Source organism: Periplaneta americana, chromosome 5 (assembly GCF_040183065.1).
Source record: "Periplaneta americana isolate PAMFEO1 chromosome 5, P.americana_PAMFEO1_priV1, whole genome shotgun sequence".
Taxonomy (NCBI): Eukaryota; Metazoa; Arthropoda; class Insecta; order Blattodea; family Blattidae; genus Periplaneta; species Periplaneta americana.
The window spans coordinates 65303497-65330662 of NC_091121.1; the positions used below are offsets into that span (position 1 = coordinate 65303497).

General features: G+C 36.5%; 2 protein-coding genes across 4 annotated transcripts in view; one reads left to right on the forward strand and one right to left on the reverse strand.

Annotated features, from left to right (window-relative positions):
- fdl (fused lobes) overlaps positions 1–27166 on the forward strand; it is a 335607-nt gene that overhangs the window by 27194 nt on the left and 281247 nt on the right. For 2 of the 3 annotated variants that reach the window (XM_069825924.1, XM_069825929.1), the window contains exon 2: positions 4415–4583. The exons of the other annotated variant lie outside the window; for it this stretch is intronic. The gene's annotated coding sequence lies outside the window, so the exon portion shown is untranslated. The remainder of the gene's footprint in view (positions 1–4414; positions 4584–27166) is intronic. 3 annotated transcript variants of the gene reach the window in all.
- The window catches only part of LOC138699785 (uncharacterized oxidoreductase YjmC-like), a 40076-nt gene that overhangs the window by 5569 nt on the left and 7341 nt on the right, over positions 1–27166 (reverse strand). The window contains exons 3-7 of the mRNA XM_069825934.1: positions 19503–19564; positions 17002–17055; positions 10506–10604; positions 6789–6984; positions 1861–2015 (exon numbers count right to left, since the gene is read on the reverse strand). Of these exons, the coding sequence (XP_069682035.1) occupies positions 1861–2015; positions 6789–6984; positions 10506–10604; positions 17002–17055; positions 19503–19564 (566 nt within the window). The remainder of the gene's footprint in view (positions 1–1860; positions 2016–6788; positions 6985–10505; positions 10605–17001; positions 17056–19502; positions 19565–27166) is intronic.

Here is a 27166-nt window from a genome sequence, read left to right on the forward strand (position 1 = left end):
CGGTGATAAAGTTCTTTAATGCACAAACACACACACACACTCTCTGTCCCTCTCCCTCTCCCTCTCCCTCCCCCTCTCCCCTCCCCCTCTCCCCTCCCCTTCCCCTTTCCCATCCCCTCCCCTCCCCCTCGCCCTCACCCTCCCCTACCCTCAACCTCAACCTCACCCTCACCCTCACCATCACCTTCTCCCTCTCTCTCTTGTGAGCGTTTTGGCAACGACGAAGAGGTGAAGACGTCTGTCACACGCGGTTCTATTCCCAGGCGGCAGAGTTCTACGACAGAGGGATACAAAGGTTGATCCCACGATACAAGTGTCTCAATTCTGAATGTGGCTATGTTGAAAAATAGCTGAAACATTGCTGTACCTGTTGCCAATAAACGTTTTCCTGAAAGTGTGTGTTCTCTTTTTTTTTTTAAATAGGGAAACTTACTTTCTGGATGCGCCTCGTAAAATGTTTACGTTATTATTTCATTCTCTGCAATAAGTCTAAATTAAAACAATTAATCACGACATGCTGAAGATACTTTATAGGCCTTTCATAGATAAAAACACTTCTAATGCGATGTTTTATTAATTAATTCTTCAAGTCTTCGTTATTATCCAAACGGAAATTATAATTGAACTATAAAATTGCTCGACTATGTTAGATTTGTTTGTATTTTTAATTGGTTACTTTATGACGCTTTTTCAACTGCGATGGTTAATAGCGTCTGAGTGCGATGGGGGTGATAACGCCAGCGAAATGAATCCAGGGTCCAACGCCGAAAGTTACCCAGCACTTGCTCTTATTGAGTTGAGGGAAAACCCCGGAAAAAACCTCAACCAGGTAACTTGTCCCAACCAGGATATGAACCCGGGCCCACTCGTTTCACGGTCAGGCATGCTAACCGTTATTCCACAGCGTTAGATTTGTTCGAATAATGGCAAATTCATGATAAAATTTCAGAACTGGTGGTTTTACAGCAGCGTTACAGAGAAATCTTTTCATTGCTGATAATTGGAGGTGGTGGAGTATATTTTGGCATTGTGCCCATTATTCCACTTTCTAGTCGTAATATAAGCTGAATATGGCAGGTAAATTTTGCCTGGAACCTTCTATTAAAGTTCAGTGTTTTAATTAAAAATTAAGTCATTGGTTCGTCAGACCATGGAAGACCAAGGACTAACAGACGACTATTGGTTTCATATCCACATGCCTCAGCAGAGGTGAACGATCATCCAACCAATACTGGTTTATCTTGTGGTCAGTACGATGAACCCCTCAACCGTTGATTGTGGCTTACGAAACCGGATTTCGCTATTCTTAGTAGCTCTCCAAATTCATAACGATGCTGGGTGGGCACTGGTTTCATACAATGATCGAAAATTCATGAGAAAATTGTTTTATCCATGAGGGCTAGAACCAGCGAGCATTCCGTATTACTAGTCCTAGGTATGACACGTTAAATCACGCAGTTATGACACAATATTCTGGTCTTTTACGTCCCGTTAGTCTAAGATAGAAATGCCCCACCTTCACTTTTCTTTTCGAAAGAAATCATGTTAAGGGCTTATTGCCTTTGACCGATCTCGAACCGTAAACCTCGGATGTAATGGAAACAGAGTAGCCACCAGATCACCGCGGAAGTGTTCATTTGCATATATGTAACTTTTAATTTTGCAGTATTTAATGCATTATCGTTTTTCCCTTAATCTACGTCATTAGTTTGAACGTTCTGTGAATATTATCGTGCCACTTTTTGTCAACGCTGAAAAAAAAAAAGAAACTAAAAATCACAATATATGCCCTGGAGGGGATTTCGTGACGTCGTTTTCTGGTCTGATATAATATATTAGGTAGAGTTGTGTCATTCTTACAGGTTCCATTGCACGAAGGGTATTCATCAGATCGCTCATCCTTTCCTTAAAGCCCGGAGCGAAGCACTCGGGATTGATAGCTACGAAGCATTGCCCCAGGTTGGCAGGTCTGTCGTAATCCCCTTCTTTCTTTATATACGGCCCGTAAGCTGCGCCTGTAAGAAACAAGAAAGTGTGCTTTGACATCAACATTTTCTATCGTCTACAAAAATGTGTGCATACGTTCATATGATTTTCGTTAAACATAATCATTATAACCACAATAATCATTATCATCATCATCATGGTTCACATCTATTAACTTGTGGCTTGTAAATGCTGACATTATGATATCTGTTATATACAATTTCAAGATACCTTTTACATATAATCGCAAGGAAGCGCATGCTGTTTATTCCAAATAATTTTCATATTGGACCTACTTTTTTACTAGGTTATTTTACGACGCTTTATCAACAGCTTAGGTTATTTAGCGTCTGAATGAGATGAAGGTGATAATGCCGGTGAAATGAGTCCGGGATCCAGCACCGAAAGTTACCCAGCATTTGCTCATATTGGGCTGAGGGAAAACCCCGGAAAAAACCTCAACCAGGTAACTTGCCCCGACTGGGAATCGAACGCGGGCCACCTGGTTTCGCGGCCAGACGTGCTAGCCGTTACTCCACAGGTGTGGACTTGGACCTACTACTTTATTTTAACATTTTAACAATTTTAAATTTGTACATACATTTAATGTTTTATGATATTCATTCCTTTGTATGATTTTACACTTTCAACATGATTTGCTTTTATGTAACCCATTGCCTTTCAATGTTTATAATGTAACAACTGTTCAATTTAAGGGTTAATGATGATCTGATGATAGTTAAAAAAACCGAAAACGTTTATCATGAAATGAAATAAAAATATTGTGCTATTATACCAATATCAGATAAGTTTATGACGGTCTTTTGTGAAAAATATTTGATAAATCAACACAGCTTATCGAATCCAACATAGGTATTAAACTCTGATAGAGGTTCTGGCTGTTATGTATATCTATTATCAGGCAGTACATTTTACTTGACGGTATGTGTCAGAGGAAGAACAATTGTTTGTATGCATCTGAAGTCTGACTAGTATAACATGTTGCTAATCGATGATGTATGCATTGGCGGGGGAAAGGAACTGGCCACCCTACACCATTATCTCCTGGCCTAGTTACCTCATAAGTAGTGTCTTGTTGATATCACTTGTGAGGTTCAGACCTATCTTCGTACAGTTGAATAAACAGCGACAATAATAATAATAATAATAATAATAATAATAATAATAATAATAATAATAATAATAATAATAAATTCAATAACAGTAATAATACATTCAATAACAATAGCATGTTCCTACATTCTGGTAATATAACTTGCCTTTCCATTTTCCTTTTTTGTTATTTTGATATTTAAGTCATCGTCGTCGTTGTTATCATCATCATCATCGCCATTATAAACATCATCATTATCGACTGTTTCGTTTACACTAGAATCGGAATTGTGATCTAGGGTGACACAAGTATACGTATCTTCCGTTTGTAGCAGCAGCAGCTGCATTCTGATCGGGGCAGATAAAAAAGTTAATTTTTTTCTTTCACCATGTTAATAATGTCAAAACAAGTGCTTGTACAAATTGTGGCCACTCGACCGCAATTATGAGGGCCGTAAAAAAATAAGTTAGCCAGGAACCGTTAACAGAAAGAAAACACAATTTCATTGGAAAAATTTATTGGAACAGACAGAGCAATTATTGTTGAGTTATTTTTAAACATATTCCCTACCGAAACTGTCACATTTGTCATATCACGGGATCGACAGAGAGGTGCAGACGACTGTCAAACGCTGGTTACGATCTCAGACGGCTGACTTCTACGACATAAGGATACAAAAATTGATTCCATGGTATGACAAATGTCTCTATTCCAGTGGGGGATATGTTGACAAATATTGCAACAATTGCTGTTTCTGTTTCAATAAATCTTTGCATGAAGATTTTTTTCTTTTGTAAACGGGCTCAGGGAAAAACATTTACTAGACGGCCTCATAATTGCGGTCGAGTGGCCAAAATTTGTATAAGCATTTCTTTTGACATTATTAACACGGTGGAAGAAAACAATTTAACTTTTTATCTACTCCCATCAGAATCTTTGCTTGTCAGCGAAAAATTCGTTCGAGAGCACAAACTTTGCACAGCACATTGCTTTCAACGGTATGTTGATACCGTAAAAACTTGCTTATTAAACCCAAGTCCCTATAATTTTTAAAATTTCGAATGTCTTCATAGGCTTACTACAATTATTTAAAAAAGTTGTACCAGTGTACCACCAAAGCGTGAACTCTACATGTGGATTACGGTCCAGTGTCAATACAGTTAGTAAGAAAGATTCATCTAAGTTTCACTCACAAGTGCAGGACCTGATAGGTGGTCTGGTCCAAACATTTTGGTGGTGTCAGAAGGTGCTGAAGAAATGGCAGTTTTACTCAGAGAATAATTATTAATGGAAGCACGCACCGACTATTTGCAGATTCCGCAGAGTCAACACGAGATGGGTCGCGTTTGCTGCATCAGGATGCGAAGTTTCCAATCGATATTCATGAAGCCTTTCAAGTACTACTGGAGAACCCTCAGCGATCTTCCAATAACGGTATATCGGCCACGGGCGCCTCGCGAGAGGAAGTGGGAAGGAAGCTAAGGTATTGGACGCCATGATTCTATCAATATATGACTATGTTTTCTTCTTTTAGTCACAAATTCTCGCAAAATCTTCACTGGCATTAGAAGAACATGACGAGAGGACTCTGTGACGTGTGGTTGGTACACGCTTAAGGGATCGGAATGTTAAAATTATGATTATAATTTTTTTTTACTTTCTATACTGCTACTTCCAGACCTGTTACTAAATGTACGTATTACACTGTGAAAATATTTATTAAATCTACATACTTAGATTTCAACAAACAAAATTTGATAACACAATCTCCAGAGAAAAAATGGAACTCTCTGCATCATAATCCACAGTTAATTCCCGATTTATCACGCAAATAATTTGTAGCTGCATTTAGATTGGCAACAGGCCATGACTGTTTGGCCAAGCACCTACATAGAATTGGAATATATCAGTCCCCTAACTGCCCATTGTGCAACTGAATGGATTCGGAACACCTCAAAATCTGTGCTTCAGTGGCTGACCATAATAATATCTTTGAAACATATTGGAGTGCAAGAGGTCAAATGAATTTATTGTCAAACGCTGGCATTAGAAAACAACAACAACAACTTTCTCATTATTCGAGGTATAGAGAAAAAGTATTGCACTGTTGCACAAATTCCATCACTGTATGCATGCAGCTATTTTTTCTAAGCTATTAGACGGTTGTAATTTGTACAGTATTTAGTATCTGCAGATCCACTTCAACTACTTTTACTAAAATGTATTGGGTCTGTATGTGAAAAATTACAGTACCAACTCTGTTATCTGTGGTAATGAGTGTGTGGACTGATCGGTTAATCGAAGAACTCGGAAAATCCGTACCATAAAATATTTTCATAAATTGAGTGCATAATACAGTTTCGTAATTTCCTAACATGGTAGATAATGGAGCGAAAGTTCACTAATTTAAGTGTGGTTGTCAACGACGTGTTTTTAAGTGCCATTAGTCCAAATCAATTCACTTTTGTATAATGTAGAAAAAACCGACAATTGAGAAAGTAGGTTTCATAGGAACAAAAGAACTGATAAGAAAAATTTAATTAATTATTTACATAATTATTAATACTTTTCGTTGCGATTTTTGTTTAAAGATTTTACACTTTTCAGCCAGATGAATACACAATTGAATTTAAATGGGGCACTGTTAACAGCCCTAGCTGTTAAAACATATAATGCGTTTCCCCGTCATAATACCTATTATTAAATTAGTTTAATTTTCATTATGCAGTGGATCAAACTACAGACTGGAGCAGTTCATAGCTCATTAAGCTTAAAAACAATATTTTTTCAAAAACGAGAGCTCTCTGATGATCGAGAGCGTTACAATCACATAACATACGCGTTACAGCAGATAGCGAGTGCAAACTGGGTTAATGTTATGTCCTATCCTGTACAGGCGCTCTGTGAGGGCACTCTTCTGTAACGAAACCAATTGTCCAAAGAGAGGTTATCTATGCTCACTTTTAACAAATTACTTTATCTGCTTTTATCAAAATTTCCCATAAGAGCCTTCGAGTGTCTGCAACATTCAGTTGAGTTTTATTATATTTTTTGTGTTTCTTGAGAGCCCAGTCCTTGATAACCTGCTTAACTGAACTTAGACATTCCTAGCATAGAATCAGGTACCATGCATGGCATCTCCCCTCTTGGCAACCTCATCTGCTCTTTCATTGCTTAGAAACTCTGCATGTCCCAGCACCAATTTCAGTTGGATTTATGTTCAAGAGAACGGATTTCTAGATGCTAAGAAAAAGAGAGATTTATGACTTTATAAAATCCAATTTAGGACTTTTAGGAGTTTATGTACAAATAAAAAACAATTAAATATTCCTGTAGGATTGTTTGTTTGTTTTTTTTTTCGTATGTTCAGTCTACCTAAACCGTACAATTTTAATTTAAGTCGATTTGCACACTTTTTTATTTTAAAGAATATGTTTAGAGTGCTATCCAAAAACGAAAGTTATCTTCAGATTTGGGTACAAGTAAATAATTTCATTTATGTATGTCTTTTGAATAATAGTTCGAGAAAATGAACTGTTAGCTGTAATATCGTAATATCGATGGTTCCAGTAAGTAAACTGTTCCGAAATAAGTAAAACATGTGAGAAAGTCTCTTCGTGACACTTTTTTTTTGAGCTGAGGCAAATCAGCGACCGATCTGTTTCGAGTGTATGTGCGTAAGACTTACCTCCCAGGATGCCACACAGGGTCTCCACCATCAGAGCCAAGCCGTAGCCCTTGTGTCCAGAAGTGTCCTCCAGCCCACCCAATGGCATCAGGCAGCCGGTTTCCAGAGCGACATTGGGGTCAGTAGTTAGGCGCCCCGCCGAGTCCAGAGCCCAACCGTTGGGTATCGGCTCTTGTCTCCTCTGGTACATTTCAATCTGTTGAAAAACGAGACCTCTCTGTATTTAAGATATGTTATCAGAATTCTCTCAACTGATTAAAGTTTACTGTTCTTCCTTTATGTTTTATTGTGCCCTGCGTTGTGGACGTGGACGCGTAGTCTGCTGATTTCGGCATACTCGCTGGTTCGAATCTTTATGGGAAAATAAATATTCTCCCGAATATTATTCCAGTGTATGGGACCGGAGCTCACCCAACATCAATTACAATATTATTACTAGTAACTGAATTAGAGGTAGCAAACCATCTTCAACGCCTACGGGATAGAATCCAATCCGAGAGCTCTGTTGCGTCACGTATCATCATCATCATCATCATCATCATCATCATCATCATCATCATCATCATCATCATCATCATCATCATGTCCTATGATCACATTCAATTTTTTCTTCGACCTGATACTTCGCGGCTATATATATATATATATATATATATATATATATATATATATATATATATATATCTTTTTCAAATTCAAATTCAAATTTATTTACAATTTACATTTGAAATGAATACATATGTATGGATACCCCAAATTAGCATATGCTCGTGCTCGGGTACAGTCCAGTAGTCTACATAAATTTTACAGGGATCAAATAATAATGCTGATGAAAGAAATAATAGTAATAATAATAATAATAATAATAATAATAATAATAATAATAATAATAATAATAATAGCATAATCGTGACAGAAATGATACAAAGATTGTAATACAAAATAATTCACTAATAATAATAATAATAATAATAATAATAATAATAATAATAATAATAATAACAGTGATAAAATAAAAATATTTACAATAATAAAATAAATACTAAGACGGATAAAATAAAATATAAAACCACTAGCGAGAGTTAACACAACTTAAATAAGCATATAATAACCGGAAAAAATGACGAACTCGAAAATCAACAGAAAAATTTGTTGTATCGCAGACGACAGCACCCGCCGTATTGACATTGTGTTGTGCATTAATGGTAGTAGGGGGGAGCCGAAAGTCTACGTAACTGCCGTTCTCTTCGAATCTTCTCGTACAATCATGGGAAGTTAAAGCTGCGAAAACAAAATGTCTAAGAGTCAAACTGTTCATTATTACCAGGATAAATACAAACAATACTGAAATATATTAATCTAGTTTCAGTTATAGATCTCCCCTTTTGTGAAAGAGGTATCATATCAAAATATTTTATGAATGGCGGGAAAATATAAATTTCAAGAACTCTCTAGTGACAAGAGATAGTGACAAGTACAATCAAGTGTATCTGTGGCGATGCTAAGAAATCATTTATTGGAGATATACACTGTTATTAATTAAGAAAGTGATCTATTTGTATTTATTACAATGTTTTATCTTGTAGGTTACATGCATCAGATAAATACAATAAAAATTAGTACCATATAATGTTAGTATGGTGAAACACTTGTGACCCGGTGTATCCCAGTCAGTGGATCTCCACCTAGTACACTGACTAACAAAGGGCAAATATTCATATCCTCAGTATGAGCGAACTCAAGACCGTGGAACTTACGCAAAGTTAGGCTTTGTGTTAGCTGTTATCTACACCGGTAAGCATGCGAACACTGTTCAGAAAAAACCGACAGGTGCGTAGCTCTACTATGCTGCATAATATCTTTACGTAAAACTACGTGTGAGTGTGAAAGTGTCGGTGTCCTGACGCAATCGACGAATCATCATGCACAGCGGTCCTTATATTAACGTTGTTTTCCTCGTATTCCCCTTGTTCCTCTTATAGTCTCTATATTCCACTTATATTCCTTGTATGCCCCTTGTTTTTATTTTCATTATTACATACATTACAAAATAACTAAAGCTGGGTTTTTAATGTTACAACATTAATTTAATGTTTAATTTAAACTTGCATACCATATGCCAAAAAATAAATAAAAAAACGTACCTGCTGAAGTCTAATTTTCGATCTCATACTCTGACATACACCATCTACATTGTTTACCGATTGTGCCATAGAACATTGCGATATTGCATCCGATACATTTCCAAATGTGTCACTATTCTGTGCAGGTTCAATCAATGGCGTACTGGCTCAAAAAATACGTGCAAGTTTGCCATTACGCTCAAGTTTGAACCCGCAGACCTATTGTTATTTAACTCAAAAAACTTACCTAGGACCCTTTCAGAACCCTTTAAATTTCTTCGGTTGAATTCTGAAAGATCCTGTATATATTATATATCTACTCGCACGGCCAAGTATTTTTATTCGTAAATACTCGTTTCGTGGGCAGTGCTTAACAATTACTGTAAAACAAATCACGTAGTCACTCTCAGTATAATAGCGTGGGTACTGTAGGCGTTATCCAGTGATTACACTAGCAACAGAAGAGACTCTTAATTAGTTCTTGAGATTGAAGTTAAATACAAAAGATACGACACTGCCGACTCCTGTAGAATGAAGGAACTGGCGTCAGAGGAAAACAGAATGTAATTTGTGCATATTGAGTTTAAATACAAAAGACACCATGAATTGACGCTTTCAAGCCATCTTAGAAACTGTAACAAGTATTTGTTACATCAAGATATATGACTCCTTTGTGCAACAGATGAATATACCAGAGCGTGTGTTTTTGATGAATGCTGACAGGAACTCTTTGTGACGGCTTCTGTTTACAGCAGGGATGTCAAAGCGCCTGTATTACGTGCTCATACTACAAGGGTTCTTGAGAGCACGCAGTAAAGGCGTTTCGGCATCTCTGGTATAAAATATGAATGAAATTACAGAATAAAACTATGAGGAAACGCTGACACCAATGCCTACGTCATTTATATCTTCAATTTCGTATTCGCACGTTATTGTTTTCGAAAGAGAAACACATCAACTTTACATGAAAAATCTCTACGCTCCTATCTTAATAATGTTCTCTGGGTAGGCGGAAACTGCACACTTTGATCCGGAAAGTGCACACCGCTTTTCGAGGGACCCACTAATCCTATCCGGATACTGCACACTGATTCACTTGGGTTTTACTAATCCTACCCGGAAACCGCACAATTTACAAAATACGTTTCTGTTGCATTTGGCTGACTTTACATTTCCACCACATGTTATGCTCACCGCGTTCTCTAATAATTTTCATTTTGCTCAGCAAGGTATAAATTTTCGCATTGCATTTTCTAACACAACACCTCCACATTACTTCATAGTTTTTCAATTCCTGGCTTTATAAAGTGCCTACAGTCCTTATATACCAGCACTACATTTCCCCTTTCACTTTCACTCCATTTCGAATATAATTAAAACAGTTTGGTGAATTAAAATTATGTATAGTATCAGCAAAGCAGGTAGAAACATTTTGGTGTGCAGTTTCCACATGACCGTAATCCAAGTAGAAAATGTTGGTGTACAGTTCCTATATAACCGAAATCCAGGTAGCAAATTTTGGTGTGCAGTTTCCGACCCCCGTGTTCTCTAGGGAGACGAGGGGGCAACGTATTGTTTACAGAATCCTTCTTACCTTTTGAAGCGATGCGGCAGTGGTGGCCATGTCCAAAATGAAGCTATCACCTCTGAGGCCAGGGGCAGCCATGGAGATCGGATTACTGCCCAGAGCTGCCTGCAATAACAACCCCAAAATAATAAGTGGCCTCCGTCCAGCCTATATGACGGCACGCAAGATGGATTCCGATGTACAAGTCGATGAGGATGGACATTGCAGGCGTTCTGGACGAGGAAGTAAAGGAAAACAATGCAACAAGTTTAAAAAATAGTTAAGGGTGGGACGGGTGAAATCTTGGTAATTTTCAATAAAAAGAAAACATATTTTTCTTAAAAAATCTCTTACTTATATGCTGAGCAAGTTTCAGTGCTCTGCGGCGCTTGGAAGCATAAAAATTACGTTATATTTAAATGGTTGCATTCTAGAATTTGAATTCCATGCAAACTTTACAAGCTTTTTCCTCACACTTTTTTCAGTATATTTCGTCATGTTCAAGGTGCAAAGGCTCTTACAGTTTTCATACTGGGAACATGAAATTTTTATTGCATGTTCTGTACACTGGGGTAAAACACAGTAGCATTTTTTATAAACTAAATATTGCAATAGGTCATGTGACCACATTAATTTGTGTAAAATTTTATGATAAAACGGTTCCAAAATATCTCAATTCCAGTATAAAATACCGCTCATTAAATTTTCCATAAAATTGTTGCCTCATCATTGAAACTTGCGCTAATGTCACTCTTGAGATGCTTCAGCGTGTTCTATACGGAGAAAACATCTACGACTGTGCATTGCCGAAAATGAACAGCGTATTGAGCACATTTTGTAAAGAAAATCTTCATTTTATGTTATTAACTTTTCATGTAATTTCTTTTCCATTTTGAATTCCAAATTGTATACAATTTTATGAAAAATTTTATGTGTATGTGTACAGAAACTGAGATATTTTAAAACCGATTTTTCCGTTGGTATTGTCACAAAGATTTGAGAAATTAAAGGTGGTCACACTATTTCTTTTGAAACGCAATGTTTGGATTGTTCTTCTATGTGCTAATACAATATAAATAATTAGTCTAATTAAAGCACAGTCAATTACTTATAGTTCTGTCTCATATGCGTATATATTGTAATGCATGTTACTGTTATCTGACTCCAACATTATTGTTCTTTTATAAACAGTAGGGAGCCCAAGGCGTAGATGGGAAGATAATATTGAAATTGATTTGAGGGAAGTAGGATATGATGGTAGAACTGGATTAATCTTGCTCAGGATAAGCACATATAGGGTGACCAGATCGACATTGATAAAAAAGAGGACACAAAGCTTCAAAAAGGAGGACGTTGTTCGAAAAAAAAGAGGACAGAAAATATGTACTTAAATTTAGACTTAGGCCTATATTATATTTTAATTTACGTCAATATCTATTTTATTACGAAATATTTATAGTACAGATTTAGGCTTATATCATACTTAAAAGTATATTAATATTTATTTATTACAAAATAATTATGTTAAAACTTAATAATGATTTTACAGTTATCTACATATGAAAGTCAAGGGAACTATAATTATTAAAGAGGAAAGAGATCAGAAAATATCTATTTAGACTTATATTCGCACCTCGATCTCTGAATTTACTAGCAACCTGTGAGCAACGACCATAACAAGGGGGAGCAAAGAGAGTTATGACCGTTGGCAAAGAGCAGCCTATATTCCATCGACGATGCTGCTGCCACATAACAGACAAATTAGTTGTAAAAGGTTTTAAATCAGATAATTTCAAAATATCAGGCATACGTACAAGTTACGAAAAGGAGGACATTTCTTGATTTTTTAAAATCCGTCCGGACCCCGGACAAAGGCCTAAAAAGGAGGACATGTCCGGACGAAAGAGGACGTCTGGTCACTCTAGGCACTTATGTGAGGGCGGCAATGAACCTCTGGGTTCCTTAAAGGCTATTTTTGCGTGTGCCTGTGCGTGTGCGCGTGCGTGCATGCAATTTTTCTTCATTATGTTAATCACTCCTTCGGTCCCTATCCTGAGTAAGATTAATCCAGTCTCTACAATCATATCCCACCTCTCTCAAATCCACTTCAATATTATCCTCCCACCTACGTCTCTGCCTCCTCAAATATCTTTTTTCCCCTCCGGCCTCTCAACTAACACTCTATATGCCTTTCTGGATTCGCCCATACATATTAGCAAATTTATATTTCTGCGTTTCCAAGGCAAAAGGTGATACGTTAATTTTTGGGGAAAATAAGAGTTTTCGATATGTTGTGCATCCAGTTCCATCATCAGGGTAAACAGGTAAAACCAGAAGTAAAGTCATTGACTGAAAACAATTAATCTTTGTATTGTATATCATAGACTTTTCTGAAAAATTATTCAAAATGAATTGCAAAAAAAAAAATAAATAAATAAATAAATAAATAATAAAAAAATAAATAAAACCAGAAGGTTCGCCTACTCTGCTGGGCTTGTTATCCCAGGTTAATCCGGACGCAATCTGAAGTTCTGTCGCATATTTGCGTAGTTTAAGGTGCTCATGCCTTGGAATGAGCTCTGTTTAGAGTCCTCACGCGGGAGAAATCTTCTCATGAAATTTCGGCCAGTGTATGGGACCGGTGCCCACCCAGCATCATTTTGGATAGCTACAATAAGTAGCGAAATCAGATTTCGTAAGCCAACTGCAAGAGCTGGAGGAATTACCATGCTGGCAACACACTACGACCATGCTGGTTGGATGATCGTTCACTTCTGCCGAGGCATGTGAACGTGAGGCCAGCAGGAGGCTGTCGGCGTTGACCCTCCTTGGGCCGTCGCCCAACGGATTTAATTTAAATTCAGTCAGCCTCCATCATTTCAGAAGTAGAGACTTTTGCAACAATTTCCTAAGAATGTAAACAGTTCAAAATAATGAAGTAAATAGTTTCACTCGTATTACGAAGATTCTCTGCTCGTAATTATGACAGAGCACCGGTTTAACTAATTGTGCTTTACATATAGGCTCGAAAGAGAAAATAAAGCCGTTTGTTAAGTTGGGTCAGTCTTTACATCATTAACATAAAGTTTGTGCCCTTAAAGTAAGGGAGCTTAGTAACTCAGTCATTCATACTGTGAGTAAGATATTTTAAACCCTTTTCCACAAAATTAACGTTGACACAATTTGTTGCTAGTGGGAACATTCTATGCTTAAACATCACACGCTGGCTGACATGCAATGATGCCTTATATGGGAGTTAACTTCCGACACGAAACCAAGCCATTGACACCATGTAGATTTTATCTTCAGTCTGAACGATATTAACATTTCATAGTACATATTTTTACCGTGTTTAAGCTTCTAGATAGACGAACTTCACTACGTTTTGTGCTGAAAATACCATTCATTTAGAGGTCTGTTCTACAAAAGTAGGGATGAATACTTTTCCGCTTGCAAATAAAATAAGTTATTTATAAAATGTGGAGTTGTATTTTGATGAGAACACGTCTTTAATCGAAGGAGTCAGAAACAAAATTTGGACCACCTGAATTTTTTCAAGTTCCAGTTATAATATACTGCGCATGCTCAAATTTTGTTTCTGGACCTGTACAATTGATTAGAAAATCTAACATCTTTAGCGCAACACATACTTCAAGAAGTCTTCGGTAGATTTTACACATGCCAAAGCATACGCGTAATTTACTTGCAAGTGAATAAGCAACGAGCATTATCTAATAAGCAACTAGTGTTATTTGCATATAACCGGATACTGTCGTTGAATAAATTACGTCAGAGTCCATGTAAAAGAGGGGATCTGAAAATGAAATAGTTTATTATTTATGTGCAAGGGGTTAAATTGAAAATATGTAGCAATTGAATTAGTTAATATTAAAACAATAGTCTTAATGATAAAATAATTAACTATAAAATATTAAAACAAAAACGCAATCTCGCAATTATCGAAATTGTATTTATCTCCTGCCTCTTTTTTTTCTATAAAATCGGGAAAATATTTGTCGGGAATATGGATTCGGAAATTTTGTATTCGAGAAAACGCTGTTCGGGAAAATGGATGTTCGGGAATGTGGATTCGGGAAAATATCCGGGAATCAATTTATTTTGTTTATTATAAATTTGTTTTAAAAACTAATAATTTATCTTAACGTTACTTTTTCCGTAAATTATATTTGTTATTAATATCAAAATATTATACGTATTATTTATATGTAAGTTGTCAAGCATTAAACGTATATTTTCTTTATTAGGGTCATGACAAAATGCATGTTTAATTTCTTTCATCTGAATGTACCACCAAACAGGTAAAGTGCGCCGCAAGTAGGGTGACCATAATTCCTTTGAGTGAAAGTGGGACTTTAATCACTTTCTTTAGAGCAAAAGTGGGACACCATGTTCTTCTAAAATCCAGTATTTATTTAACTTGAATTTAATTGCAAGACGGATATACATACCAAACTGAAACGTACATAACACTAAAAGAAGGATCAAATGTTAATAGTTTTAAATTATATTTGCTGGAAATAGTATTATGGCAATAAGAAGAAATAAAAGCACTTTCAAATTTATTAATGTTTAGCTCAAGTAAGAAAATACGCTTCTAAAGGGGTTTATTTACTTTCTTTACTCCAATAATACTTAGCAGAAGTTGCTATTGCATTCAGCAACTCAGGTTTTGCAAGCAATATGAATAAAAATCATTGCAATTATATTCAGCTGAATAGTTATTTGCCTTAGCTCTAAAAAGAGGAATTTCTTTTCAAGCTCTACTGTAAATTTACATTGGCTCTTAGACGTTGTTATAAGGAGTAAAACACAGTTTTTATAAACACGCATTAAATTGATTAAAACCATAGCTGAACTGGGTAATTGAACAAAAAACGGCAAAAAATTTCTAATATTACCGTTCTGTCGATAAATAAAACTGGTAGTACTAACCTAAAAATTTCCATCGTTAATAGATAAGTTATAGCATAGAGAAATATCTTCTATGTCGACAGTATGTAAGTATTATTATTATTATTATTATTATTATTATTATTATTATTATTATTATTATTATTAATTTATTTGTTTAATCTGACAGGATTAAGGCCATAAGGCCTTCTCTTCCATCCTACTAGGTAACACATATAAATACAAAAAAGAAATACAAACACTGATGAAAATAATACAAATTAAATTAAGGCCCTATAGAGGGTCAACAGGGTCAAAAGAACACCATAGAGCTTCATCGAGCCAATACAAGTATTAGCCTATAGGTAAAATTTGTTGGCACACTTGTAAAAAGTTTATAACTTGCAAAATAACACCAAAAAATCGGGACAAAAGCCTATTTATTAAATAAAAGTCAGGACAGGTTTTGCAAGGCTCAAAAATCGGACAATTCTGATTAATCGGGATGTATGGTTACCCTAGTCGCAAGGGCAGAAAAGCACGTTTTACCTCCTTAGATACACATTCTACTCGTAAATACATGTAACTTTGTCAGAAAGTAAGAAAGTAGGAGCTCTGCTTGCAACTAATAAGTGTGGAAGTGTTAAAGAAGCTTTTGTGGATCGCAACTTTTTTTTGATTCGATTTGTGAGTGAGTGAGTGAGTGAGTGAGTGAGTGAGTGAGTCAGTGAGTGAGTGAGTGAGCGAGTGAGTGAGTGCATCATATATGTACTGTATATACGTTATGTTTATAGACAGAGACAGAAAATCTTCAGTGTGTTATGATATTATTTCAAAATTATATACATTTTGACCCTGATTAAGACATTTAGAAATACAACATTCATTGTATAGCGTAAGCAGAAAATAATTGAAAAATATATAGCAAGGCAGTTGAATTTTTTAAATGAAATATACAGAGTGTTTCAGAAATACTTTGGCAAACCTTGCAGGCATGTTCCTCACACCAAAACAAGAAAAAAGTTCATGTAAAAAATGTCCTAAAATCCTTAGATTTTTAGTTATTAATGAAAGAACATAATGAAACATCTGTTAGATATTGTCAGCTTGGTAGCAAGTGTTGCAACTTTAATCAATTCAGAAACTCATAACAAATGTTCAAAATGTTCTCCTCTTGCTTCCACACACATGCACTAGTCGAATCATGGACTGTCGCACTCTTTCAAATACTCCCACACTGTATCGACTTGTATCGATAACATCAATCGATTATCTAACAAAATGAATATTATTATCGGTTACAAACTTAAGTTGTTGGATTGTACCTGGAAACGCGTTGAACGTAAACTTTCATTGTTATGAGTTTCTGAATTGATTAAAGTTGCAACACTTGCTACCAAGCTGAATATCTAACATGTTTCATTATGTTCTTTCATTAATAACTAAAAAGTTAAGATTTTCGGACATATGTTTATATGAACTTTTTTTCTTGTTTTGGTGAGAGGAACATGCCCCCAAGGTTTGTCAAAGTATTTCTGAAACATCCTGTAGATACAAATATGCAGTTATTCTAACCGTCAAAATTTCTACGATAACATTACACGATATTTACCTGTTTCGCTCGTGTGGGTGCCATCACTGGTGGTGTATTCGAGAAGGCCATGCCCTGTACAAAATAAGTGTAAATTAGAGCCAACTGTATTCATGCACGTACATAAGTACATGTTCTTAACCATTTCTCGTCCTCAATTTTGTGAACAATACAAACACGGTTGCCATACTCCATATTTTGTACTGGCAGTTTGTATCTTAAGACCCGTGACTGGTTCCGTATCATACAACTAAAAGTGACGAAATGTCCATATTTTCTTATTCGGACTCGGAAAACAGTCGAATAATTAGTTGCTACATCCTACATAATAACCAATGGTAACAGCAGCTGTTTACTGCACTTTAGTTTTAAAGATCTTTACATCGAAGACCAAAGTAAGCTTACTGCATTCACAGATTACGAGCTCATTTGCAGGAGAAAACATAAATTCATCCACCGGACAGCTAAATAGAAAATTGCGGTATTCACCACAGAAGGTGAAATCAAAGAAAAGGATTTAGAAGAAAATATTCTGAACTTAATGACCAGTGGATGTCATATCTCGAACTGTGTGTTTTTGTCTCTGTAATGAGAGTCTGATTAATGTTTTCTTATACTTCTTTCTACTTCGTTGTATAATTTTGGCTTTGCTATATCTTCCTTCACATTACTACAGTGTGTTTGCGTCGCGCTTGATCCAAAGAAACATGGGCGGGAGCAAGCCTGTAGAGCGCGAGGTAAAATGCGGCATTTTAGATCCGTAACCTCCGGCGTATTGCACTCATGTAACTTTCGTTAATTAATGGCATGCACACAATCATTTTATTTCACTAACCTGTGATACAGTAGTTGCTGAAAATGGCGTCTATTAGCATTCAGACATTCCTGACATCTTTTGATGAAATTTGAGTTTACATTCAAAAGTTCTCCTTTCGTTTTCCTTCTAATTTTTGTTCTTATATTAATTATCTTTCAGTTCATTTTTGGTGTGTGGGTTATTTGTATAGACTCTATTTTTTTAGGATTCCTCACAAATAATAATTGCACGCGGTAAAATCTGGGGAACGTGCAGACCATAAACCCTGTAAAAATAATTCTGTTATCAAAAACCTCCCTTATAGCTTGCAGTAAAGGCTGTGACAGAATCTTATTGAAAATATGCATGTTGTGTTTCATTATCAGATAATTGTTAAAAAGTCGTAGATCTACAAGTATTTGCGTACGATACCTCTCTGAATTTACAGTATGTTAAAAATATCGGTCTTATTACTTGAGTTGCTGTTATGGTACACAGCACATCAATCTTTTCATCATGCAGGGGAACTTCGTGAATTAATTGCGGATTTTCTGTGCACCAGAATATATTATTCTGTGAAATAATCACGTAAATGAAACCATGCCTCATCAGAGAAATTGATTAAATGTGGATCAACAATACCGTCAACAATGTTTTGTAAAACCAAATTCTCATGCGGCCATAATTCTTGGACTATAGTAACTGTAAGCCTAGATCATATAATTATATAACAGATAGCTCATCCCTATGTTAAAATCGGTAGCATTTTTAAGAGAACAACCGCCAGGATCGCCACCCGTCCGCCTTAAACGAACACGAGATGGCAGTACAGTCGCTAATGCAATTCAAATGGGAGTTAAGACGTGACTCCTTACGTCACAACTAGATGGCAGCATAGTAAACCTGACAAAAGTTGTTACCTTCAAAGCCTACAAGGCCGAGCAGTCTGGGTATATATGATCTAGGCTGTAAGTTTTCAAGTTAAAAAGTTTAGTAGCCGTATGGGGTGCTCCTACATCTTGTGCAAAACGACGTAAAGATTTATTAGGAGAACGTTCAAGTTATCCATCAATATCATCGAGTTTTGCTTTATGTTATAACTCTTAGTTTTCGCCTAAGAATTTTAGAGTTCAGCGATTCCGTTTCACTTAATCCAATGATAAGGTTTCGAACTATACCTCTATTTGGAGGTCGAATATCGGGGAATTTCTCTACGAATTGCCTACACACTTGTCGGCATGAATCTGTTTCGACGTAAGTTTCGTATATAAATATTCGCTGTTGTAGATTAAACTTTTCAGACGGCATTAAAATTATCTAAACGACTAATTTAATGCACAGCCAACACACTTCAAACGTATTTAAAAGAAGTACACAAGCACATATGTATTCTATCACTAACATCTCAGACTGTACCAAGCTGTGGCAACGACCGGTAACATACAGGCCCGCGCAGTCTTGAAGCATGACGCAATCAGCGGTTGGGATCTTTACGCGTTCTTCGGATCAAACGTGACGCGAACGCACTCTATATTCCGTAAGGAAAAGCGTAATTAAAATCGGTGATTACAAATGTGTATCCTTTCCTCTTTAGTGATATGTATTGACAAATAACTTCGAAATAATTTGGCTAACACCAACGACCAGCATTCCCAGACTTAATAGTGACCTTGAGAAGTTATCACACACCGATAATCTCACGAATAGTTCCACATGTCTCACTCACCACCATGTCGTGCTCCAGCGCCAGTCTGCTGTACCACATTGCAATGCCGAAGTCGTTGGACCCTGAAACCCGAGAATGTTTCATGAGAAAGATGCTGTAATTTGGTCAACTAAACATCAGTGGTGCAGGAGAAATTTTACTCCTCCTGCTACTTTTATTACGCCATAGATATTAACTATTATTTGTCGTCATCTCTAGCTTAAAATAGGCCTACAGTAACACTTTTTATAACCAACATAATATGCTATTAACTGCCTATTCTAAGGTAAAGGTATCTCCTATACGCGCCATGAAGGCGCTTGGTGGGAATGGAGGTAGAACTGCATACTTTCATGACCTCGGCACTAGACTGAAGTGGCGTGATAGACACTGCACTCCGACTGTCTTCGAGGATTATTCATAAAGTAACTTCTGTTTTCATATAGAGCGCGCAGGATTCGGCATAACGACGCCGTCTTTCCAGTGAAAGTTGCATGATTTAGTTCGATTTGAACAGTGGTACAGAGAGGTTCTTGCGGCTGTTATTCGGAGTGCTACGAGTGTTCAAAATCCGTAGTATAATCACAGACTAGTATATACAGTCACGAAGCTTGAGTTCTGAGGATGCTAGGAACTAGACTGTGCCGGTACTATTTCGCATTGTCTGTAATGAGGCGATATTAGCGATCCTAGTGGTTAGCAACTATCTATGGATGCATATTTACTACGTATTGAGCTTCGTGACTGTATATACTAGACTATGGCATAATTTAATCCCGTCAGCTATGAGATACGCTCAGTGATATGATTTCTTTTGGCGAAAACTGTAAAGCGACTGAAACTGTGCTCTGGGATTGTATTTTTGCACGACAACGCTCGCTCACATACTATGCAGCTGGAATATGTTTGGTCAACCTTCATACAGCCCTGACATGGATGAATAATAGGATGCGAAAGTTACTGACTTTCGCGTTTTAAACGCTAGAAGCACTTATGTAGAAATTGATCTTGCTGCCATCTGTTTTTGCCCGGGATAATTAATTAATCAATGCGTATAGCAGCACACCAGTAGTGGAAGAAAAAATAATTACTTCACGCATCTAGCAACGCACCAATTAACGAAAAGTGTAATTACGTGTCTAAAACATTCCCCGCCTTCTGAAACCACCAAAATTAAAATACACAGTTTAAATTTATTTCTCCCATCTTTCAATGAAAATTCTCACCTATTTAACCTTAACGGTTAAATGGATTGCTCTGGAGGATCTACCCATCACATAGTTCTAACGTTCACCAACTACGACACCGGGCGCTGGTCTTATTATTTCAGCCGTGCAGTTTCGCATCCTATTATATTCATCCATGGTCGTGATTTGGCGCCTAGTGATTACGATCTTTTCATGTATATAAAGAAATGGCTTGCATTGCGGCTCTTTGAGGATGGTGAAGAGTTGTAGTCCAGTGTTATAGGTTAGCTTCAATCACAGTCAGGAGACTTTTATGACTGAGATATTTAAAATCTCGTTAAACGCTATAAGTGTCTCAATTTACCCGAAAACTATGTGGAAAAGTAAATCAAAGTTTGTAATTTAAGACTTTTCAAAGAAAATGCTGTAAAAATGTTGCCATTTTTGTTACAATAAAAAGGAAGTTACTTTATGAATATATTTCTTATTATCCCTTGGAAAGACCCGGTATACAATTTGATAGGAGGCTGAGAGAACCTCAGGGCCATTCTGGAAGTTTGGCAACTGGAACTCATGCGAGCTGCAACCACCAAAAATCGGCGATTAACAATGCGAGAATTACGAGGTAATCTATACATTCTACGAATTGATTTATTCTTTAAGAAGTTTTTGCGAAACATCTCGGCAAAATTCGTCCCGCGGCTCCTGTTACAAGAGCAGAAGGAATTTCGTGCTGAAGTTGCACACGATTTGCTTAAACCTGCTAACAGTGACCTAGATTCCTCAACACGGCCATAACAGGAGATGGGCTTTTTCCAAGCTAAAATCTCCTTAGAAAGGGAGGAAATTGCAGACTGTGGACGAGATTAAAGAGAACGCGACGAGACAATTGAAGACCATCCCGAAAGGGGACTTCACAAATTGTTCTGAAAAGTGAAAGAGACGCGAGCTGGGAGAAGAGTGTGAGGTTCCAAGTGAGTGTTTAGAAAGAGACTAAGACGCCATTGTCTAGTGGTCTACTTTTTTAAACATGAAATGGCTGGATAATTTTCGGACAGACGTCTTACATCACATGTACATATACCACTAGCTAACGGGACAATATCTTCACGATGTCTGAACAGTTAGGTTTCAGTAAAGCGCAGGCGCAGAATATGTTTGTCTCCTTTATTTTTTGTCTCCTTATTTAAGGTTAGCTTTACAATGGCCGCCTAGTATGTACTTGAGTAAGGAATCCGTAAGTTTCATGTTGTTGTTCCTGCAGATAAACCGCTAAATATTGACATGGTGTGGCCAACAATCAGTCATTGGAATTTAGAGTGGATGCCTTTAAGTAAATTATTATCATGAACTACTTATTTTCTAGTCCTAGTGTCAATAAAAAACCAAGGAATTGCGCTGTTTATTTCTGTGAAACCAAATCTAAGGTGATACTTTTAGAGGGAAATACCACCGTAGAGTTAAGGTAGTAATCAGTAATGAAGTAAGAGAACAAGCACCAACTTTTAACTATTTGGGTTAGGTTGTAACATTTGCTACCTACAAAAGACAGAGGATTTATACACAATTACTGAAGTTTTATAAGGTGATGGGAGTATCAGTTTTAGTATATGGGACTGAAAACTGTAACTAGGAACTGAAAGCAGAGAAATGAGATTTTTAAGGTCGTTAGCAGGATATGCCCTCCTAGCTCAGGTCAAAAACACTGTAATCTGAGACCAACTATGTACAGAATGTACCGAAACTTTTTATTCTGCAAAGGAATTTTGCAATGTTACATATTTTGTTCGGATAAAATGTCTGCACATTTAAAGGATAAAACTAAAATTCTTTATTATCGTAATACATTGCTCTCTTAAATTGACTGAGCATATTGGGAATTAAATCAATGACTTTCCCAAAACACGCTATGAAATGTTTAATGTAAAACAATTTTTGTCTCGAAAAAGAAGCAAAAGCGAGCAAAATTGTATTGAACTTTTTCTTTGAAATAGCATATCAAAGAATAACTCCCTGAAATTAATTACATTATTTACGGTTCATTCTGTATACATAAACGAATATGGAAGATACTGTTATCACCATGTATATAGAATGTAATTCGATAGATTGCAAAAAAATATAATAAAGTATAAACCCAGAGGGTGTAGAGAACTTAGACGACCAATAACTCGCTGGAGAGAAACTCTATCTATAGAAGATGGGGCAGGCCATAAAGCCTAAACCTTGTCAGTACAAGATGAGGAAATACAGACTTAAGTAATTATGCCCCTGATACTGTCGCCCTCCATACTGCTATTGTCGATAAATTTTGACGTATGAGCAAACTACAGACCTTTTAGAATACTAAACTCCTATCTTATGGACCACATTTTCTTCAACACTGCTACATGTCGTGCTAGATAAAATTTATTGGATCATTCTGTGGTTGGACGTTTTGTTTTGAATTTTACAGAGATTAAATCTAATATTTTACACGTTTCCCTCCGAGAAACGTCGAAACACGTGGCCTTCCAATAAAGATTCTGGCTAGCTCAGATATGTAGGCCTGTGCACAACGCAAGGACATTTGTAAGAACTATTACACTTTTACTACGTCATACTACTTTTGACCAATAAAACGGTACGAAAGGACGTCTTTAAACCAATTATGGCTGCTTATCGCACAATTTTATCGCTTCCCTAGCATTTGTTTGTTTTTGTCACTACCCTAGCATTTGTTTATTTGTTTGCCAACATTTCAAACTGCAAATTCTTTACAGTACTATAAAACATGCTTTGCGATCGTAATTTGTTTCCCGCATAGATAGTCGACTGAAAATGGCGGCTCCGTTCAAACATTTTGGTGAAGTAACATTACTGAAATAGAATTTTAGTAAGTCAATTAATATCTATTTTATTATATTAGAGTACTTTATTTCTTCTAATCTTTATATACTTCCTTCCGTTTTTATCACGTCCCTAACATTTCGAGTCCACACCTGTGGAGTAACAGTCAGCGCGTCTGACCGCGAAACGAGGTGGCCCGGGTTCGAATCCCGGTCGGGGCAAGTTACCTGGTTGAGGTTTTTTCCGGGGTTTTCCCTCAACCCAATACGGGTAAATGCTGGGTAACTTTCGGTGCTGGACACCGGACTCATTTCACCGGCATTATCACCTTCATTTCATTCAGACGCTAAATAACCTAGATGTTGATACAGCGTCGTAAAATAACCCAATAAAAAAATAAAAAAAAACAAAAAAAAAATCCTACCATTTCGTCATTTGTTTCCCGCGTAGATAGTCTACTGAAAGTGGCGGCTCCGTTCAAACATTTTGGTGAAGATAATATTAGTGAAATAGAAACTGCAAATTCTTTACAGTACCATAAAACATGCTTTGCGATCGTCATTTGTTTACAGCATAGACAATCTGAAAATGGTGGCTCCGTTCAAACGTTTTGGTGAAACTAACATAAGTGAAATAGATTTTCAATAAGTCAATATTTTATTGTATTAGAGTGCTTTATTTTTTCTAATCTTTATATAAGTTCTTCTAATCGTGTAATAGTCAATTATATCCCACTCGAGTTTTGATTTTCTCTAGATAAATCAAAATTTCTAGTGAGATTACTGTTAATGAAGAACAGCTATCCGTTAATTCTGTTTGGATAAAGCTTTATTGTTTTGCCATAAACGTACAATACTGAAAAGATGGTTTTACTTCCTTTTAGATAAAAACAACGTTAAGAATTTTTGTCCGTCTTTAAAAGTCCATCACTCGCCTTGGTTAAACGCGCGAAATTCGGATCAAATGCTGCAGTTAACGACTATAGACAGCGTCAGAAAGGTTGTTTCCATTTCACTTTAATGCATACCATTATTCATTCCATCGCATGCTTTCGTCGTCTCTAGTTTAAAATGACACTAACAAGTATTGTGCCGAATGCTTAACCTTTACTTTAACCTGTTGTGATCCCTCATTCAATAAGCATGACCATTAGCTTTTTGATAGTTGTTTTAAGAGAACCGTTTATCCACATTCGAGTGGTATTAAAGCGTTTGCTTGTCATCTCATTTTAATGAGGCTTAAACGTTTGTAAATCCTGGCCTTTTAGAAGTTCGATCCGGATTTAGGGACAGCGAGAACGGGACATGCGCAGAACTGTCCGTGCACGCTCTGCTTACTCCCCACTCAGTCGCCAAATTTCTCGCCACCACATTTGCATCACAAACACGATTACACGAGTTTTACTTTTTTGCGTCATTCAGTGTTTACAAATACAGTACGATTTTATATTGCGTCTTTTTCTCTGCACCATTTTATTGGAAGATCTGAATTTACTGCCAACCCCATCCTCACATTACCCTATAACTCTCCATTGTACTTCCCCGCCCTTTCATTGTTTTCTTCCTCTTCTCGCTTTATCCTTCCGCCCATTCTTATCTCTAAATATACTGAACGATTATCGGCAAACACGTTAGACATGCGAACATAATTCATATGAATGAGGTTAGTCTAAAGTGTCCATTTTGGAATTTTAGAAGACGCCATTCTGAAAACAATGATAGGAATCGTAGGATTTATTCCTCATTTAAATACTATTTGGTACTTCAGTTGTGTTTTTGTTGTTTTTTTTTTATCTGTAAGAAACACGATAAAAGAAGCGTCACCATCGAGAATTCTTCAACCCACTCCACATTTAATACTGAAAGTAAAACAAAATCTTATTTCAGACACTGTCAACCTAATTTATTCATTTTTAATCGATATTATATTTACGAACAGTAAAGAGGAAAATCAGTCAGAAATCTAAGCATTATTTCTGCAATTGCTAATATAGTAAAAATTATTTCTAGGTTTCCGAATGCTTCCTTTTTTTCCTCTTTCATGAAGGATAATATGTGATATTATAGCGAATCCTGGTAAAATTGAAATATACACTTCTGTGTGACCAAAAAAAAAGTTGATATAAAATTAGATTACTTAAGAACTGTTATCTAAAATAGGGGACGAATGATACAGCGGGGGGGGGGAGGTATGGGAGCAACCTTCCCCCCAAGGTCAAAGTGATGTAGGCTACTATCTCAGAAGAAAGCGTGGCTAAATTGGTGCACGGGAAGTTCAGGTGATTTTGGAAGTAAAGATGGTTTATTTGTAAAGGAGTTTTGAGTGAAGATGAAGTTCAATACTTAAGGCGCCATAATTCAGTAGGTCACGGCAGTATTTCGTAAAAGACAAGTATTTTCCCTGGACCAAAAATACAAAATGGGAAGTTCATTTCTATTGAGCAATGTAATGTTACACTCAACCGTTCGCTCTTCTTTTTAATGCAAATCTATTTTTTTGTGTTTATTGATCGAGTTTGTTTTTGTATATGTGTCAGTCTGGACTTTTATTAATATACCCACAAACTGAAAAAAAAAAAATATTTTTTGGGGGGGGGTATATTTGGGTGCGAGCTATAGGGAGTGGAATTAAAATGACTCATAAGCATTACTTTGTAGTGCGTGACATCCTGCTGGATAGAGAAGAGGGTAATATGCCGACTCGCTTATGTAATTATCACAAACTTAATAGTTTCTTCCCTTTCTCGCTTAACATTGGCTGCAAGACAGGCACGGCAGACAGCAAGTGAAACTGATTTGGTCGAATTGTAAGAGACTCTACTGTTAGTCACCCCTGCGTAATCGATCTATCTTATTCCGATATGAAACGTAGTTCCGGTTTCCAGGTCGAATTGGCATACTCCCGTGAGAACTGACTACTTAAGACCGAAGATACTTATTTTCCTGGAAATAATCTTTTATTCAAATTTTAATCTCGCAACCTTACATTTAAAATGTGAATCTATTTCTTTTTGTGTCTGTCTGCTGTGGAGGTTTACCAATGTCCTCAATTTGAGGGGAGGCTTCGACAAGAGACCATTAAAAGCTTTAGTTGGTTATTTAACGACGCTGAATCAACTACTATGTCTGTTACTTAGCGTCGATGGAATTGGTATGTATGCATGTATACGTACACATGTGCATTCATGTATGCATGTAGTATAAGTTTTTTATCCATTCTGCATACTTTAATGGAGTAATATCACAGTCTAGTAGCCTATATACAGTCACGAAGCTTGGGATGATTTTTTGCATTTCTCGCGATGCTTCCAAGACGTTAAGTCCATTGAAACCATGTCCATATGACTTATGTCCTCTAATATTTTTGTCCACTTTCATTTATGTCCACATTTTATGTGCGTCCATTGTTTTGGGTCCATGACTGTTATGTCTATTTTTATTTAAGTCCACTTTCATTTATGTCCACTTTTATTTAAGTCCACTTTCATGTCAATTCCTTTTGTACCACTGGAAGATGTTCAGGCTGTTTTTGATATTCTTATAGATAATATTGAGCCTGACGTAATGGATTTAGCATTGTACATGGAAAGAACTTACATCCGAGGAACACCTGCTCGAGGAACAAGAAGAGCAATGCCATTTAGATTTGCACCTGAAATATGGAACACTC